The 19071-nt window shown below is 38.7% G+C and overlaps 1 protein-coding gene and 1 non-coding gene across 17 annotated transcripts in view; both read left to right on the plus strand.

Moving 5' to 3' along the window:
* Window positions 1–19071, plus strand: part of CCDC158 (coiled-coil domain containing 158) — a 127331-nt gene that overhangs the window by 53742 nt on the left and 54518 nt on the right. For all 16 annotated transcript variants that reach the window (XR_005382942.1, XR_005382944.1, XR_005382943.1 and 13 more), the window contains 6 exons: window positions 5600–5719; window positions 7516–7713; window positions 9080–9562; window positions 13639–13828; window positions 15804–15956; window positions 18909–19021. Coding sequence is in view for 13 of the 16 variants with exons in the window: in XM_038582390.1 (XP_038438318.1) it covers window positions 5600–5719; window positions 7516–7713; window positions 9080–9562; window positions 13639–13828; window positions 15804–15956; window positions 18909–19021 (1257 nt within the window). In the remaining 3 variants the exon portion in view is untranslated. The remainder of the gene's footprint in view (window positions 1–5599; window positions 5720–7515; window positions 7714–9079; window positions 9563–13638; window positions 13829–15803; window positions 15957–18908; window positions 19022–19071) is intronic.
* On the plus strand, window positions 17044–17150 carry LOC119867264. The gene has a single exon (XR_005382999.1). It is a non-coding gene; the product is annotated as a U6 spliceosomal RNA (small nuclear RNA).

Here is a 19071-nt window from a genome sequence, read left to right on the forward strand (position 1 = left end):
ACACATTAGCTGATTGGGAAGAAATAGAATATAAAGGAAGCCGCCAGATTCCTCTAAAAAGTAGCCCAGTTCTACAGGGTAACAGTACAAGGACAAAGCTTCACATGGGAAGAAGCAGTTGAATACTGCAGCTCTAGTTCTTCCGGACAGCCGTTTAATTACAGTCATTTAATTATACTGTCCCCCCCCCCCCCCCCCGCCCCGCTGGCCACAGGAGGGGGACTCTTCCTCCTTGGTTCTAGTTTAAGCACAGGGTATAAAACCTCAACCTTAATTCCCTGTGGCACAGCTAAAATAAGAATGGAAAATTTAGACGTGGCTTTACTAAAATCTAAACAATAAAGACTAACATAAAACTATATAATCTCAGTTATGAGATTTGGATCCTCTATAGCAGTGGCTTTCAAACATTTTTGATCACTCCTCATAGTAAGAAATAGCTTACTTTTTGATCTACTATACACATAGGACTGAAGCAAGTTTCACAGGATGTTGTTTACCCCTGTTACATGTGGGATGCTGATTTGATACTAAATTGATACCATGATTCACTGGCAGGTTGCAGTTTGAATAACACTGCCCTACTAGACCACTGGGCTTAGTTAGCTCTTAGCTTAAATCCTTTTGTCAAGGTCATTTCAACCACCACCATTTAAGAGTAGCCTTCAGGAACCTTTGACTGTTTGTTTTATTTATTTATTTATTTAGTTAGTTAGTTAGTTAGTTATACATACCTTTGTCTGTTTAAAAGCTAAACCAAGAAGCAGAAGCCCAGAGAGAAACATATGTTCTTTTCTGCTTCTCTGAGGCCTGCTTTTTGGTTCTAGTTTCTTTTCTCAGGGTGAGCTTTTCCCCTGAAGATTGATACCAGGAATGTCCACCCCTTTCTGGGCAGACCAAGCCTACATAAAAGGTCTTGATCTCACCCTGCAGCATGGGGGTGCTTTCAGCACATTATAGGGTGGAAGCTACCAGAGCCCTGGTAGTCTAGTGGAGATAGGCACATTCGCGGATATGAGCACAGACCGTCTGACAGTAAGAGAGGAAATGAGAGAGCTGTTGTGTTCTAGTCCAATATAGTAACTGATATTCATTACTATTCAACTCATTTTGAGAAGATTAAGTATTCATTATTTATTTAGAAGTCCTTTGAAAAGCTATGAAGTACTAAGCAAAACTCAACTCGCTTGTGTCTTCTTATATAATTCGAAAGTGCTATAGCTTTCCATTGTAACATTGCTTGGCAAAGTGACCCTTCCATCAGCTGTCACCTGTTGTTTGCTAGTTCACATACAGTTCATATACAGCACCGTGCTGCCGAACTCTAAATTTGAGCATGGTGGGAAATTTTAACAAATACTGAATACAGTACATCAAAAGAATACAAAAAAATAGCTTGAGTTTTTATAAATATTTATCTTTGGCATTGTAGAAACATAAGCATACAGATGAATGACTGTAGACTTTTTCATATGAATGTTTTGAGGCCATATAGATATATAATGATACATACAAATATGATGTTATAATCATTCTTATTTTGCCCTAATGTAAACAGTGGATCACCAATAATTTTGTCAGTCTTAAATAGTCAACATTTAATAGAAATAAGGGGGGGGCATATTAGATTAGCTCATTTTAATCTAGATCAGTGAGATTTATAACAACATATTGAACCTGTGGAGTTGGCAACTAGATGGTGGTTAAGTAGGCTTTCTTAATAGTGATTCCCTTTAGTCAGAGAACACTGAGAGATGATTATCTTGTACTTTGGCCTGAAATGTCATCAATGCATGGTTGTAACCGAGCAAGAAAACATCAAGCTAGTTAACAAAAGGATTTCATTTTGGGGTCATGAAAAATCATATTGTTAGGAAATGTTTTTCTTGTAATGAATTGAATATAAAATTCTTCTGTTTAATTTTTTTTATTTTCATATAACTTGAGTTTACATTGCTAAAGCTTCTGAAAAAAAATTTTTTTTAAATTTTTATTTATTTATGATAGTCACACAGAGAGAGAGAAAGGCAGAGACACAGGCAGAGGGAGAAGCAGGCTCCATGCACTGGGAGCCCGACATGGGATTCGATCCCGGGTCTCTAGGATCGCACCCTGGGCCAAAGGCAGGCGCTAAACTACTGCGCCACCCAGGGATCCCAGCTTCTGAAAATTTTAAAATCTATTTTATCTTCTACTGCTTTAGTGAGCAGTGTTAGTATTTTCTCCTGAGGTCAGATTCCTTCCGTAAAAAAGTCTTTATTGTTTAAAAAAATTGATGACATGATAGGTCTGAACAAAACTTTTCTAACTAGAAGGCATAAATTGTCCTTTAGGAGGGCAGTATGTATCTTCAGGTTAACAAAATATTTTCATACTGAAGAAAATAGAAACTACGTTTCAAAGAAAATTGTAAATGTAGCTTTTGTAGCTTACAAAAGTGCCCTACTGTAATGCTTTTTTCTATTCTTCTCTTTCCATTTTAGGAGAACCTCCAGAATTCCCCTTTACGAATTTGGACCAGTAGAAGCTGTCACTATTGGCTCTGTAGATTTGGCTTTACTCTTAACTTTCGCTTTTTGACAACAAAAATATCTCATGATCTTGATTCTGTTTATTTTTCCTATTTTGAAAGCTTTTGGGGCTGAATTTTGTACTCAAAAAGTAAAGATTTAGTAGCACTGGCTGGAGCTATATTCTGTGCAGGAAGAGTCTGTGCAAACCTCTTTGCACAGTTCTGCCAATGCACCCCCGTGCTGACCTACAGCACCCCTCAGTATCCAATGTCTGTGTCGTCTTTTTGAGCACAGAAAACAAAACAATTCGGCTTGATTGGTAACATCTTTAAAAATCCCTGTAAAAATTTGAATGAGATCCAAGTACTTATTTGTCCAGTGATCCAAAACTGAAAGTAGATTCATAGATGGTGAAAGGGAAAACCGGTGCTGCTATTGGAAAAAGAAAAGAAAAAGAAAAAAACCTTTAATATCTATCTTGGATATCACTATTTATTCTGGACATTTCAGAAGGCTTTGTAGTGTTTTGTACAGCTGTTTGTTCAGCTCAGCTGCTACTTCAGTGGTTTTCCCTTTCACTCTCCATTTCTCTTCTTGATTGATTAAGTAATAGAAGTATTTCTGCTCTAAAAAGTGAAAGGTAAAAGCAGAGCTATAGCAGTTGAGTCAGTACTGACAACTACAAAACCAATGTTCCTTCAGGGGTCTGGAGGAACTTCTGACAGTTGATAAACTTAGACAAAAAGATAACACTTGGCTCTTTTCTTTTTCTTCATTCTTTTCTCACTTTTCTTTTGAAACTTTGGTCTCATGGATTTTACCATCCAGTTTGATGTTATCAAAGGGTCATCCAGAATTTTTTTTAAAAAATGAAAACCGACAAGATAGCAAGTTTTAATTTAAGTTTTTAAAGCACATAGACAAATACTTTGCTCAAAGAGACAATAGTTTTATGCCAAATTTGGACTAGAAAACCTTATAGACATACGAGTAACTCTTCATATTGAAAGTGCTCTTGTTAAATTTATAGCTCAAAATACAGTTTTCAGGACAGGCGGGAATTATAGGATTTCAGCTTTATTAATACTGTTCTTCTCATATAAAAAAGCAGAATTGAAAGAACTTGGAAAGATTATCTAGAATACTCTTTTCAAATTATAGATGAAAAATACTGAGACTCAGAGAGGTCATGTGACAGAACCTGGACCATAACCTAAAGTCCTAGCTTGATCATGTTCCCTCTCTGATTACATTTGTCCACCCACAGTAAAAGTTTGTGGGCTTTTTCCTGAGTATTCCTAATGTCATTACTAACTTTGTGCTGATTTGGGCTTTCCTGATAATAGTAGAGCTGAAGAGATTATATCAACTGATACCATTCAGCCATTTTCCTTAGAAAGCTACTCCTGCCAGAGGTTGAGTTTTGTGTGAGAACTTCTTTATAGGATTATTAGAATTTTGAACTTTTCTGGTGATAGCCTAATGTTTTATGTACACTTAATTCTTGTGAAATACTTGTTTATATCTAACATACATTCAGACATAGTCATTTTTAAAATATATTCACTGTAAATATTAAAATAGACACTCCAATCTCTACAGGCTGTGATTCTACTCTGTAGGTAAATGTGAAACTGTTTGATGATCCTATATAAGTACTTTTAAAAAATCATATATATGTATGTGTGATTAAAGGTATATGAATTCTGTGTATTCATACTTAGCATTTATCAAAGTGGTAGTTGCATATATATATATATATATATAAAACTAATAAATATGTGCTAAATTAATAAATGAAGACCTTAAATGAACCTGGTCCAGAAAAAAATAGAGTCATCAAGAAAAAAACTTAGTCTTGCTCATATATTCTCTAAGAAATTTTATTTTTAAAAAATATTTATTCATTTGAGAGAGAGAGAGCAGGAACAGGGCAGGGAGCAGAGGGAGAGGGAGAAACAGACTCCCCACTGAGCAGGGAGCCCAATATGGGGCCTAATCCAGGGACCCTGGGATCATGACCTGAGCTGAGGGCAGATACTCAACCGACTGAGTCACCCAGGTGCCCCTATTTTCTAAGAAATTTTAATCACAGTTTGTCATCCAAACCAATAAGTTTTATTCTTGACATAGTAAATCTGGAAGCCTGTTGAAGTAAGAAGGAATATGTACCATTTATGTAGTCATGAAGGATTTCTTATTACTGGCTGATGAAATAGTATTTTAATGATCACACTAAGTATCAATATGTTCTCATTATTTTAATATCTCAGTATGTAAATTATGAATTTTTGTGGCTCAGCTAAAATCCAAACCTGGAGCCTCCATTGTCTGAGATCTTAACCTCTTCGCCTACTTTGCATCTACAGGTCAAGAGCTGTGGGAATGCTATTAACAATGATGGGCCTTCTGGTATATTGACATTTAGACATGCATAGTTACACAGATCAAATAGCTGCCCTATCTACGAGGGAAAAATGCACCTATGCCAGACCTTTAAAATTGGTATTCATCCAGTTTATAGTTGAAGGAAATGAGGATTGAAACATATAATATGTATATAAGTGTTTTAAATTAATACATTTAATTTAAATTAATTTTAAATTAATATATATACGTATATGTATGTTAATTCGTCTTTCAAAATTGACTAATAATGACAATAATGAAAACCTTATTACCATTCATTCTTTTATATTCATTGCCTTTTATTATTGAAACTCTAATAGTCTTAAAATAACTCTTCTACATATAGTACAGATCATTTGTGTGGGCTGTGCAGAATTTTATTTATACCACATCAAACTTCCTTAAATACCAAATGACAGAACACCTATTCACACAAGAAAAATCTTGAATAGTATGAAAAAGATTACAGACAATGCCCATATCTAACAATATCAAATATTTCACTTTGGCTAATTTCCCTAAGTTAAATTCTACATAGATCTTAAGTTCAGAAAACTTTACAAAATGTAATAAGCTTTTATTTTTGCCCCAAAAATAATAGCATTTGTTTCCCAGAGACTGTATTTATTTTATATTCCCTACTCTCATAGTCAGATTGATTTGTGCTTTCCTTCTAGATAGAAGAACTTGAAAAGCAGTTAGTCCTTGCTAACTCGGAGCTAACTGAGGCACGGACGGAACGTGACCAGTTCAGTCAGGAATCTGGAAATCTGGATGATCAGCTTCAAAAGCTGTTGGTAAGACTATGCTCTAAATATGAATTCAATTAATTCTGGGAAGTTTCTCACCAAAATATTTCACAAAATTGGTTTTACTTATAAAATTACAAATTTTACATAATATTTGTGCATATATACATAATGGACTATCTTGACATTATTCAATTTATATATGAATAATATTCTAAATTTTACCTATTTTTTTCCCTTAAGCAGTTACAGCTTATAAGTTAGGTGAAGCTAGTCTTCAAATGGCCTTTCAATTAGATAAATGTATTCTACTAAGTTGAGGTAGTATTGTTTATTTTGAAGCCAAATAACAGTCAAAACACAATTGGAAAGGGAGTTTAGGTTAAAAAAATTTTTTTAAAGAAAGGAAATAAGATTCCAATAATAGTGAAACAGCCTGTGCTCTGTTTGAGGTACTAGAGGATGAGAAATTTAGGAAAGGAAACGATTGGTACTCCTCTGTGTGATGTTAGCAGTATAGGAATATAGGAGTATAGCAGTATAGGAGTATAGGAGAATAAATTTCTCTCGCACTCCCAGGCCCTTTGTAGGGTGTAGCGCCCTCAGCCAGTGGAGCCATCTTTCATAGGCTGACAAAGGGTTTGAGGAACAAGCACTAAAAATAGAGCTGGCAACTGTGTGACAAGTTCCAAACCTTGGGATAATCCTTCACTACTTTCCCTCCACCTGCATGTTTCCCTGGGTCCTCAGATCGAATTTGAAAATCTTGCAGATTGTCTGAAAGATCCTCACGGCCCTCCCCTCCTTTTCATTCTTACCGCCACTACCCCTTGGCCCAAGCCCCTCACAATACCTGGAGCATGTCTTCTCACTAGGATTGCTACCTCCAGTTTTTCCCCTCCTCAGTCTGGCCTATGGAGTGCTGCTCTGCTCAAATATCACTCTGTGTCACTCTTTGATTTAAAAATTACATTCCCCATAAAAGCTAGACTCCCCGCCTTTCAAGACTGTTCATGATCCAGCCCCAGCTTCCCATTGTGATCCTTTCTGTCTGCATATGCCCAGTGCTCCAACCAGACCACACACACCCCTTGCCAGCCCTTTCTTCCTGATCTCTGTATCTCCCAGTTGTTCGTGAGGTCCAGGTCCAACTCAAATGCCTTGTTGAAGTATTTTGATCTTCTTTGTGCTTTCTCTTTGCTGTTGCTTAGCTCTCTCTCTCTCTCTTTAATGAAAAACCACTTCCATTTCTTTGTATCTGTTCTCACCTTTTCCTTTGGGTGATAAATCCTTTGAAGATCTCTGTGTCTTTGTCTCTCCTACTCTAGTTTTTGCTAACTGTAAACACTATGTATTGTTTCTAGCTACTGAAGGGGAAGGTAATTCTATTCATAGTCAACTGTTACTCCACTCTCAGTACCAAATGCTATTCTGTCATTTCTGAGGCAGTTAACCACATTACTATTGCTATGCTTTCATTATTTGCTAAGCTTTTGAGCATTTCTTTATTACAGGAGCACACTTGATGTGAGGCATAATAATGCCTTTTCTAGAAAATCCAAAACTTAAAAATAGGATGATTTAAAAAATCTATTGCATTTTTCTTTTCATTTTATATTGTTTGGGATTTAATCTATTGAGATTTCCTTGTAGTGTAAGAAATTATAAGTAAGCAAATGTTAACTTACGTATCTAGTAAATCATTTTTCTGAATGATTGAAAATAAGATTCCAAAGTCAAAGGTTTCTCAAATTGCATAAAAAGTCCAAAAATGATAGAAGGAAAATGAGAATTATGCTTTAATTCTTTAATGCAAGTTGGGGAACATACCTCATTTCCTGTAGGCTGATCTACATAAAAGAGAGAAGGAGCTGAGTCTGGAGAAGGAGCAGAATAAGCGTCTGTGGGACCGGGACACGGGCAACAGCATCACCATTGACCACCTGCGGCGGGAGCTCGATGACAGGAACATGGAGGTGCAGCGCCTGGAAGCACTCCTCAAGGCCATGAAGAGCGAGTGCCAGGGCCAGATGGAACGGCAGGTCAGGCAGGACATGGGATGGCTTCCTCAGATTGCCTCTTCTGAGGGAAAAATGTATTTTCTGTGTTATTGGTAGAGCTTTTTTTTCTTTTTTCTTTTTTTTTTTTAAAGATTTTATTCACCTATTCATGATAGACACAGAGAGAGAGAGACAGAGACACAGGCAGAGGGAGAAGCAGGCTCCATGCAGGGAGCCCAACGCGGGACTTGATCTAGGGACTCCAGAATCATGCCTTGGGCCAAAGGCAGGCGCCAAACCACTTAGCCACCCAGACGTCCCTATTGGTAGAGCTTTTAAAAAAAATGTATGGGCCTAAAAATGGCCATAAGATAGAGCTATGGATTCTTTGAGCAAGTTATAAAAACCTGTTATTTATTTTTATATTTTTGACTGATCAAAATACTAAGCTTTATCTCATTTTTGTTCATTGTTGAGAAATGAAATTCCTATCCAATTGCCTTTTTATTTTTGCCTAGAAATCAGAAACCTAATAGATGCTTATTTTAAAAAGCATCAAACCATAGGGAGAACTGAGGAACAGCAGGGTTGAAGGTATCCAACAGCCGTTTTTTTTTTTTTTTTTTTTTTTTTTTTAATGATTTGGTTTTCCCCTAAACTGATTGAAACTAGTAGACAAGATGGATGCACTCTGTTTTGGGGCCCCAGTGGCAATGCTTTATTAAGAGCCTTGAACCTTCAGTACCAAGAGGACATGATTCCAATGTCAGTATTGCCACAGAGACATAGAAAGCATCCCACAAAAGAGTAAGCTTCCCAAAATGTGAAAGCAAACCAAAGGGACCAGTCTTGGGTTAGAATTCAGGCAAACCATTTTTCTACTCTTTGGCCCACCCTGGGCAAGAAGAAAGATGAGGGGAGTTACTGGGAGTTAGATTCTTAACACTTCTCTGGACAAGGACCTGAGAATGTGAGTGTGTGTTAGATGAAAGCCATTATTCACTTTTTCCTCAGAGGTATAACTAAGGGGCAAGTTGGAGGAATAGTGGGGCAAGAGTGCCTTCCTCCCTAGGAAGGGCAGCTTCTTCAGTCATGCCACACTTTTGCCAGTGTTATCCTAATTTAAATTGGTACAGAAATACTCTCAGAGGAAACCTCCAAAGCTCCCACACTAGAAAGCCATTCTAGAGGAGCATTATTATTTAATTCATGTCTCTCCACCTTGGTCTAACTAACTTAAGTTGGTCTGTGGTCTATACAGAGTTGTGACATAAAAATGATTTCAGTTTAGGTAGATATTATTATTAGATTCATGAATTCATGTTTGTGAGCTAACTTGTTATATCTCTTGAGGTTGCTTCCACCCCTCTGCCCAAATTCATGAAATTTTCTCTTCTTTGACAATCAGATGGCAGCAATTCAGGGAAAGAATGAAAGTCTAGAAAAAGTGTCCTCCTTGACGGCTCAGCTTGAATCCACCAAAGAGATGCTCCGCAAAGTGGTGGAAGAGTTGACTGCTAAGAAAATGACCCTGGAGAGCTCAGAGAGGACCATATCGGACCTGACCTCTTCCCTCCAGGAAAAAGAGAGAGCCATTGAGGCTACCAATTCGGAGATCACAAAGCTACGCTCCCGAGTGGACTTGAAATTGCAAGAGCTGCAGCACTTGAAAACAGAGGGAGATCACCTCAGAAATGTGCAGACTGAGTGTGAGGCCCTCAGGCTACAGATGGCAGAGAAGGACAAGGTGATTGAGATTCTGCGACAGCAGATTGAAAACATGACACAGTTGGTTGGCCAGCACGGACGAACTGCTGGTGCCATGCAGGTTGAAAAAGCTCAGCTTGAGAAGGAGATCAATGATAGGAGACTGGAGCTACAGGAATTCAAGGTCTGTAGAGGGTTTTTTGGTAGTTTTAACTTCAGAAATATCATTTCCCTCCTAAGGAAGTATGATTTAAGTCACTGAAGAGATGCTCTATGAAGGTCTGTGGACCCTTTGAGGTTGTTTAAAAGTATTTGTGCCTGAGTGCCTTTGTGTGTTGTTGTGAGAAGGGATCCTTACTTTTATTAGATTCCAAAAGAAGTGGATGGACCCAAGACTACTGATACAAAAGAGAAAAAAATCATAAAAATCCAGCTTCCTCATGAAGCCATGTCTCATCCCACAGTTTGAAGTATTTTCTCCCTCGTCAGACAGACCTGTCATTGAACCCCACCTCTCACCACCTGACTATAAAACACTGCTTTGTTCACTAAATCTTGGCTTCCATAACTATGAAACTAAAGAAGAGTTAGTTGGCATACTTTGTAATATTAGTTTTAGATGTACAATATAGCAATTCCGCACTTCCATACATCATCCCGTGCTTATCACAGCAAGTACACTCCTTAATCCCCATCACCTATTTCACCCATCCTCCCTCCCACCTCCCTTCTGGTGACCATCAGATTGCCCTCTATAGTTCAGAGTCTGTTTCTTGGCTTGTCTCTCTCTCTCTCTCTCTCTCTTTTCCCCTTTGCTCATTTGTTTTGTTTCTTAAATTACATAGATGAGTGAAATCATATAGTATTTGTCTTTCTCTGACTGACTTATTTTACTTGGCATAATACTCTCTAGCTCTATTCATGTCATTGCAAATGACAAGATTTTATTCTTTTTGATGGCCAAGTAATATTCCAATATTCCATGTTTATATATATATATATATATATATATATATATATATATATACCCCACATCTTCTTTTAAAAAAAATTTTAAGTTCAGTTGGCCAACATATAACAGCCAGTGTTTATCTCATCATGTGCCCTCCTTAATGCCTGTCACCCAGTTACCCCAACCCCCCACCCACCTTCCCTTTTTTTATTTTCCAGATCCGTTTCCTCCCTTCCCTTATGATTCCTTCCACTATTTCTTATATTCTACATATGAGCGAGACCATATGATAATTGTCTTTCTCCGATTGACTTATTTATTTCACTCAGCATAATATCCTTCAGTTCCACTATATCAATGTAAATGGTGGGTATTCGTCCTTTCTGATGGTTGAGTAATATTCCATTGTATATAGAGACCACATCTTCTTTATCCATTTATCAGTCAGTGGATGCTTGGGCTATTTCCATAATTTGACTATTGTAGATAATGCTGCTATAAATAAACATCAGGGTGCATGTATTCCTTTGAATTAGTATTTTTGTATTCTTTGGGGAAATGCCTAGTAGTGCAATTGCTGGATCACAGAGTAGTTCTATTTTTAACTTTTTTTTTTAGATTTTACTTATTCATTCATGAGAGACACACAGAGAGAGGCAGAGACACAGGCAGAGGGAGGGGAGAAGCAGGCTCCCTGCAGCGAACATGATGTGGGACTCGATCTCCAGACCTGGGATCACCTCTGAGCTGAAAGCAGACACTCAACCACTGAGCCACCCAGGTGGAACAGAATTCTGTACTCTTTTCCATAGTGGCTGCACCAGTTTGCATTCCCACAAACAGTGCATGATGGCAAAAGTTGGGCATGTGCATTGTTAACCCACTTTAAAAGACTGGGATTTTTTTCAACAGGTGTTGGCAAGGATATGGAGAAAAAGGAACACTCAGGGTTTCTGGGTGGCTGAGTCAGTTAAGTGTCCGATTCTAGATTGGCCTCAAGTCTTGATCTCAATGTCATGAGTTCAGGCCCTGCGTTGGGCTCCACGCTGGGTATGGAGCCTACTTAAAGAACACTCATGCACTGATGGTGAGAATGCAGCCACTGCAAGAACACTCCTACCTCCACCCCTGCCACTCCTTATGCTTCTCACAGGAGCCAGAATTATATTTGAAAGTGTTAACATTGTACCATTCCCATGTTTATAACTGTCCAGTGTCTTCTTATGTCACTCAGAATGAACTCTCATATCCTTACATTGCCTCTAAGGCCAGTCTTGCCCATGGCTCCCTCTGTGACTTCATCTCTGACTACTTCCTCCCCATGCTCAGTGTAGGGCAGGAGAAATCCATCTCCCTCTGGCTTTCTCAATTCTTGGTTGAGCCCCTGTAACCAAGACAGACCAAGAAAAGAGTAAACAGAAGTTTATTGAGTAACTCAGAGAGGTGGCTTAGAATTGAGACTTAAATATTAAATACCATCTTTAGCTAAAAGAAGGATGTGGGAGAGGCAGGTCATAGGAAGGCAACTAGGAAAACAATGGAAAACAGGAATGAAAAAAAAAATGAAAAAAAAGAAAAGAAAAGAAAACAGGAATGAGGTTTGTTTTGCAGATTTAAGCCTTGCCTTCCCCATTGATAAGATTCTTTTGTAATTTAAAGTTATCCTTCCTCTTCTGCTTCAGAAAGGGAGACACCTTTATAAATGGAGACTTCCTTCATAAATATAAATATCCCTTAAAGGGCAACTTATCTGTTTTCAGACCTTCTCCTGTGTCCGCCATTTCTCAAAATAATCAGCTCAAAGTAATCCTTATGGCAGAGAGGTAGCATATTCTGGTCTCCTCCACCAGCCATTCTGATGGCCTTACTGTTTCCTGAACACATTACCTGTCCCTAGAGCTGCCCCTGAGCCTGGCATATGGCTTGGTCCTTCACCTCCCTCTTTGAGGTTTCTGCTCATCAGAGGGTCAGGGTCCCCAAGACTACCTCCCCACCCCGGTTCACCCATTTGCTAGGACTCAGCATATAGTTGTGCTTACAGGTACAATTTATCACAGTGAAATAACATAAAGTAGAATCATCAAAGGGAAAAGGTATGTGGAGGCAGCTTGGCATAGGCTTCCAAAAGTCCTCTCCTGCAGAGTCATGCAGGATGTACTTAACTGCCCCAGCAATGAGTTGTGACAGTACATATCAAATGTTGCCAATCAGGGAAGCTCATTTGAGACTCAATCCCCAGGTTTTTATAGTAGGGACTGGTCACACAGACCCCATTGTCTGGCAAGTATTCCAGTCTTCCAGGAGACAAGCAGGTGCTCTGCATAAATCATTGTTTGCAGAACTGATTTAGGCACAGTGAGCCTCTCCTCAGAGTGGTGGGAACCCTCCCAACCCAAGTTCCCAGATACCAGCCAACGGCCAACCTTGTTTCCAGCTTTAATAAGAATAGCAATTTGGGGACATCTGGGTGGCTCAGTGGTTGAGCATCTGCCTTTGGTTCAGGGTGTGGTGATCCCAGGGTCCTGGGATCGAGTCCCATATCAGGCTCCACGCAGACAGCCTGCTTCTCCCTCTGCCTGTCTCTGCCTCTCTCTGTGACGCTCAAGAATAAATAAATAAAATCTTAAAAAAAAAAAAAAAAGAATAGCAATTGGGTTCTTTTCTACATACCCAGTTATCTCTTACATGCACAGCCCCTCCTTTGCATTCATTCTCTACTCCCCACTTTTTTTTTTTTGGTAACTTATTATTACCTATTAAATATTTGTTATTGTCTATCTCTTCTCACTGAAATGTAAGCTCCCTGGGGACAAGGCCATTGTTTTATTTCCTGCTATTCATAACTGGGACTGGGTAAGATTAGTGAGGCAGCTAGAACACAGAACTCAGAGAGGTGCCCACCTGGGGCCTCACTTGCCTCACCCAGTCTCTGTCCTGCTGCTCTGTCCCAATATGTAAAATAGTGCCTGGCACAGAGTAGGTGCTCACTACCTTTCTCTTTGGAATGCAAAATAGTAGGAGTAGGGATAATGAATTATTGCAAACAATACTGGAAATTGACATCTTTTTTTTTTTTTTTGGAAATTGACATCTAAGGTTAAAATAAAGGCCTTTCAATATCAATAGAAGGCCTTTTGCTTTCCTATTTACTGTTGAGGCTTGATAATAAAATAGAAATTTAATATTCTAGGAAATAGTGAAAAGATAGTAAATATAGATAGGATACTAATGAAAGAATGTCAACTATAGGTACATGTACATTTTTTTTTTATTTCTTACTCTGTCCTTGTATTTATCCCTATATTTAGATTTTAAAAGATAAAAAAGATGCAAAGATACGGGAGCTTGAGGCCCGAGTAAGTGACTTGGAGCTGGAAAAGGTGAAGCTGGTGAACGCAGGGTCTGAACGCCTCCGTGCAGTAAAAGACATCAAACAGGAGAGAGATCAGTTATTGAATGAGGTGAAAACCAGTAGGAGTGAGCTAAACGGTCTTACAGGTATGTTACTTTAATTCAAATTCTGCTGACAACTAGGAGCACTGCCAGTGAATCCAGCGTGGATGCTAGGACTATTGCAAAAGAATGGGTGCTCATCCCACATTGTAAACAGGGATAATTATGCTGCCCTGAAATCCTGTTGCTTCTGCTTACAAATCTTACACTCATTAACTGTTAACTTTAGTCAACCCTCAGAGTCCATGAAATTCTTTACTTACTTGTTTTTTTTTTTTAAGATTTATTTATTTAGAGAGCATGAGCTTGTGTGAGTGGGGGGAGGGGCAGAGGGAGAAGGAAACCTCAAGTTGATTCCCCACTGAGCAAGAGCCCACTATCAGGCTCAATCTCATGACCCTGAGATCATGACCTGAGCTGAAACCAAGAGTCAGATGTTTAACTGGCTGAGCCCCTAGGCACCCCTCTTTACTAAGTTTTCAAGAAAAGGGTGAGAGAAGTGGAAACCTTGAGTCCTTTGAGTTAAATAGTTTGATTAGAAGTTTCATAGTGAAGCAACGTGTATACACAGACTGTATAGATTTCTTGAAAAATCAATCAAGATCTTAAATTTAGAAACAAAACACTTAAAAAAAAAAGAAACAAAACACTTCTAGTTCATGATTAGTGTGGTTCAGGTATCATTTACTGCATGCGTGCGCGTGCGCGCGCGCTCACACACACACACAGAATCAGTGATTCCTGAGCATTTATTCGGCCAGATACCGAGATAGACCCTAGCAGCACAACAGTGAGGATCCCACCTACTTGGGAGCCAGACTTCTATAGAATCAGTTACAGGACAGTGGGTGAGCATGATGTGCTGGGTGCAGATGGAGAAGAGTGTAGAGAATCAGTCTCCTATAGGATTTAGAGTTCCTCTGCTAAATTTGAAGGAAGAAAAGGGATTTAGCAGGTAGAAGGGTAGAAGGGCAACCCAGGCAGAGAGAACATCATGGGCAAAAGCATAAGGAATGAAATAACAATGTGACCTCAGAAGTATTTGAGTGAAGGCACAAAGGCCCGGGGGCTAAGAAATTAGGTAGAGTAGATAGGCAGAGCCAGACAGTGTGGAGCTAGCAAAAGACATTAAGTAGGAGATTATTGTTATCAAATTTGCATTTTGAAAGGACAGCAGCAGGTAAATGGAGAAAAGCAAGACTAGGGCCCAGTCCAGCCAGTTAAAGGGGCTCTTGGCCTCCTCCCAGGGAGCTATGAAACTGGAATCAAGGCAGTGGCAGTGAGAATGAAAGAATTAATAGGAGTATTTTTGCAACTGAACAACAGTGCTTCATGATTCGAGGGATTGTGTGGCCTGCAGGTTTTAAATCCGTGGGATCGGTAGAATGATGATCACCTCTAACTGAGATAGGAAAACCATTCGGGGAGCAGGCTTGAGGGCCAGAGGTGAGATATAGCCAGTACGAGACAGGTGGTATGGGGGACGCTGGGATATGCATGTGGAAATGTCTCAGTACAAGGATGGCTTGGCTCTGTTTGTTCCCTTTATATATGAATCTATCATATATAAATATATTGAAAGTTGAATAGGTGTGTGTGTGTGTGTGTGTTCTTGTATAGAATGACGAGTGCATGCCAAGTATTTCAGTAATAACTAGAGCTAAAAAGACAGAACACACAGTAACCTCGGGTTACTTATCATGTCATGGAGATTCACCTACCTACAGATAGATGGTAGTGAGATCTATTGTGGATATGACCATCCAAAAAAATTGAAGATGCAGTTGATGTAAGCCAATCATACTGGCTGGGAAAAAAAAGCAGTGAATAGTAAGGAAGTAAAGAAGGAGGTTCCACTCAGGAAATGTGACTGTACATCTCATTTCTGAAACAAATGAAGATGTAGCTAAATGAAGTCTCTCCCAGCTCTAAAATTTTGTGATCATTAATTACAAATAAAATACACTTCATACAGTGGGATAGACCAAAGTAACCATCTATTATTATCACATGGTGACAGAGGACTATGAAGTCTTAAAAAGGAATTTTCGAAACAAAACTGAAGAAATGGAAGCTACTACAAATAAACTGAAAATGCAGTTAAAATCTGCACAGTCTGAACTTGAACAAACAAGAAATACTTTAAAGTCAATGGAAGGATCCGATGGTCATGGTATGCTTTACTGGATTTTATTCTTCTGTTTTTAATGCCATTGGTCTAGACTTACTAAAACACAAACCTAGATACATCCCCTGCCACCTCTTACAAGTGCCCCATGATGTGAGAGATACACAGTGATAGGCACCAATGATGAGTGTGAGATAGTAGTCATTCTACTCAGGGTTTTTAAGGGAAAATGCCATGTGCTTAATGTAATCCCTAAAGTATCTGAATCTTTGCCTTTTTTTTTTTTTTTTAAGATTTTATTTATTGAGACACACAGAGACACAGAGACAGAGAGAGAGGCAGAGACACAGGCAGAGAGAGGGAGAAGCAGGCTTCATGCAGGAAGTCTGACATGGGACTTGATCCCGGGTCTCCAAGATCACGACCTGGACTGAAGGCGGCACTAAACCGCTGAGCCACCCGGGCTGTCCATCTGAATCTTTTCCTGTGGCTGTTTCAGGAATTTCTAACAGATCTCAATGTCTATAAGTGCCAATTAATTATTCTTAAGGAAGTATTGATAAAAAAATACAAGTTACCAGTAATTTTCATTTAACCTCTTATTTTTCACATGTTCATTATCAACATAAAATAAAAATCTGTGGGATCCCTGGGTGGCGCAGCGGTTTGGCGCCTGCCTTTGGCCCAGGGCGCAATCCTGGAGACCCGGGATCGAATCCCACATCGGGCTCCCGGTGCATGGAGCCTGCTTCTCCCTCTGCCTATGTCTCTGCCTCTCTCTCTCTCTCTCACTGTGTGACTATCATAAATAAATAAATAAAAATTAAAAAAAAAAATCTGTGGTTCATTGTCAGTTCCTGATTCCCTCTCTGGGATAAAAATGTGATGGAGCTGTGGGAATTGAACTGCCAGAATGAGTGGTTTCTTGTTACCACTTAGACCTGTTCCCTTTGTCCCTTGATGTCCATATTAATTCTGCTGTTTTATATAATTCATATTGGTGGTATATACATATATATATACATAAACATATACAAATATGTTAGTTGACTATAAGAATAAATATTAATCTAAGTAAATCTATGTTTTTAAATTTCTCAATTATTTTTTTAATGTGAAAAGATTTATTTTTGTGCTCGTTTCAGCAACACATATACTAAAATTGGAACTATGCAGAGAAGATTATCATAGCCCCTGCCAAAAGGCGGCAACATGCACATAGATTCTTGAAGCATTCTGTATTTTGTGCAGTTCTTGGAGGTTCCGCTTTTTCTTTGCTGGTTAACACCAAGAAAATGGTAGGGTTTGGAGAAGTCACTTAGGAGGCCCATTTGCGATCATACCCTCCCCTCCCCACTGGGGAGAGGCTTTTTCTCAGTGTCCTGAGGCATTTCCACCACAGCCTCAGTCACATTATAGTGATTAAATTATCTTGGTAAACCTGTGTTTACATTCAAATGCTTATTTTTATTGCTCAAATTATCTTAAAATAAAAGAGATTTAAGAAAATAAGCTTTCAAGGCCAGCCCTGAACCACTTATTTATTTATTTATTTATTTATTTATTTATTGAACCATTTAATAAGACCAGAATTCTTCATTGAATGAGGTGAGTGGTGAGCAAATGTCAGACTGTGGCTCTGTTAGTAAAGCAGTGCGTTCTGTCAAACCAACCCTGTTTTGACAGTTTAGCTTTCTAACAAGCTTTCTATATCTTGTTAGAAAGAAGTCAGACCTTTCATCCTCTCCGATAGTTTGTTTCTAGAGATGGGTACAATTTCTCTTTTTAACCTCTAAGCTCCATTTGGACCTTACTCAAAGCCATCACATTTTCAAACCTCTTTCCTCAGCTAACTGTGGGAAACAACATTGGGTCTCTGATTTTTTTTTTTTTTTAAAGATTTTTGTTTATTCATGAGAGACACAGAGGCAGAAACACAGGCAGAGGGAGAAGCAGACTCCCCACGGGGAGCCCAATGTGGGACTTTATCCCACGACCCCAGATCATGCCCTGAGCCAAAGCTTAAGTGCTGAGCCACCCAGGCGTTCCCAGGGTCTCTGGTTTTGAATCTCCAAACAAGGATGAGCTTCATAGATCTTTTCAATGACCTGCCATGTTTGAAGTATTCAGTGCCTCCTACCTGCCTTGAACATTCTCATCCCATCACTAGTTTTTTTTTTTTTTTTTTAAGTTTTATTTATTTATGATAGTCACAGAGAGAGAAAGAGAGGCAGAGACATAGGCAGAGGGAGAAGCAGGCTCCATGCACCGGGAGCCCGATGTGGGATTCGATCCCGGGTCTCCAGGATCACGCCCTGGGCCAAAGGCAGGCGCCAAACCGCTGCGCCACCCAGGGATCCCCATCACTAGTTTTATTAAAACAATTCCATATATGCTTATACTGCCAATATGACTGTTGAAATAGTAGTGAGTTCCAAACACATGCAGTGACCATAGGAATGAAAATTGAATGTGAATGCTTTGTGACATCACTGGAATCTGTAAAAAGATCACTTAATAATAGACACCTTATATAATAACTTAAGACATTTTTATAGGATACCATATGAACAAATAACTAATAGTTGTCTTTGTGGCATTTTAAATATGAATTTCTGGAAAATTATTTTAGTAAAAATGCTTAAAAATACATTATTCATTATATGACTATTAATGTATATGTTTTCTATATGTATAAGTATGAAGTTAGTCAATATTCTATAACATTGGAGATGGTAAACTACGATGGTCAATGAAATTAATACCAATAGCAAGGAAATCACAAAACATCATTCTCAGCTCAAAATCTCTGAAAATTGTTATATCCCAATATTGTGAAATCTGAAGATCTTTCTCTGTGATCACTCTCTTGAAACTGTCCAAGTGCCTTAGAGAATCTTGTCACCTTCTCACAGTGTTTAGCCATCAATTTATAATAGCTTTTCAAAATATAGAAACCTTAAATACTAAGGCAGTTTACTTCCTTTCTCCCCCCAGCTATGAAAGTGGCAATGGGAATGCAAAAGCAAATCACAGCTAAAAGAGGTCAAATAGATGCCCTTCAGAGCAAGATACAGTTTTTGGAAGAGGCAATGACAAATGCAAATAAGGTAAATCCCTGTCCTCAGAGTGGAAGGAGTCAATATACTGTTCACTCTTT

The sequence above is a fragment of the Canis lupus genome, chromosome 32 (assembly GCF_011100685.1).
Source record: "Canis lupus familiaris isolate Mischka breed German Shepherd chromosome 32, alternate assembly UU_Cfam_GSD_1.0, whole genome shotgun sequence".
Classification (NCBI taxonomy): domain Eukaryota; kingdom Metazoa; phylum Chordata; class Mammalia; order Carnivora; family Canidae; genus Canis; species Canis lupus.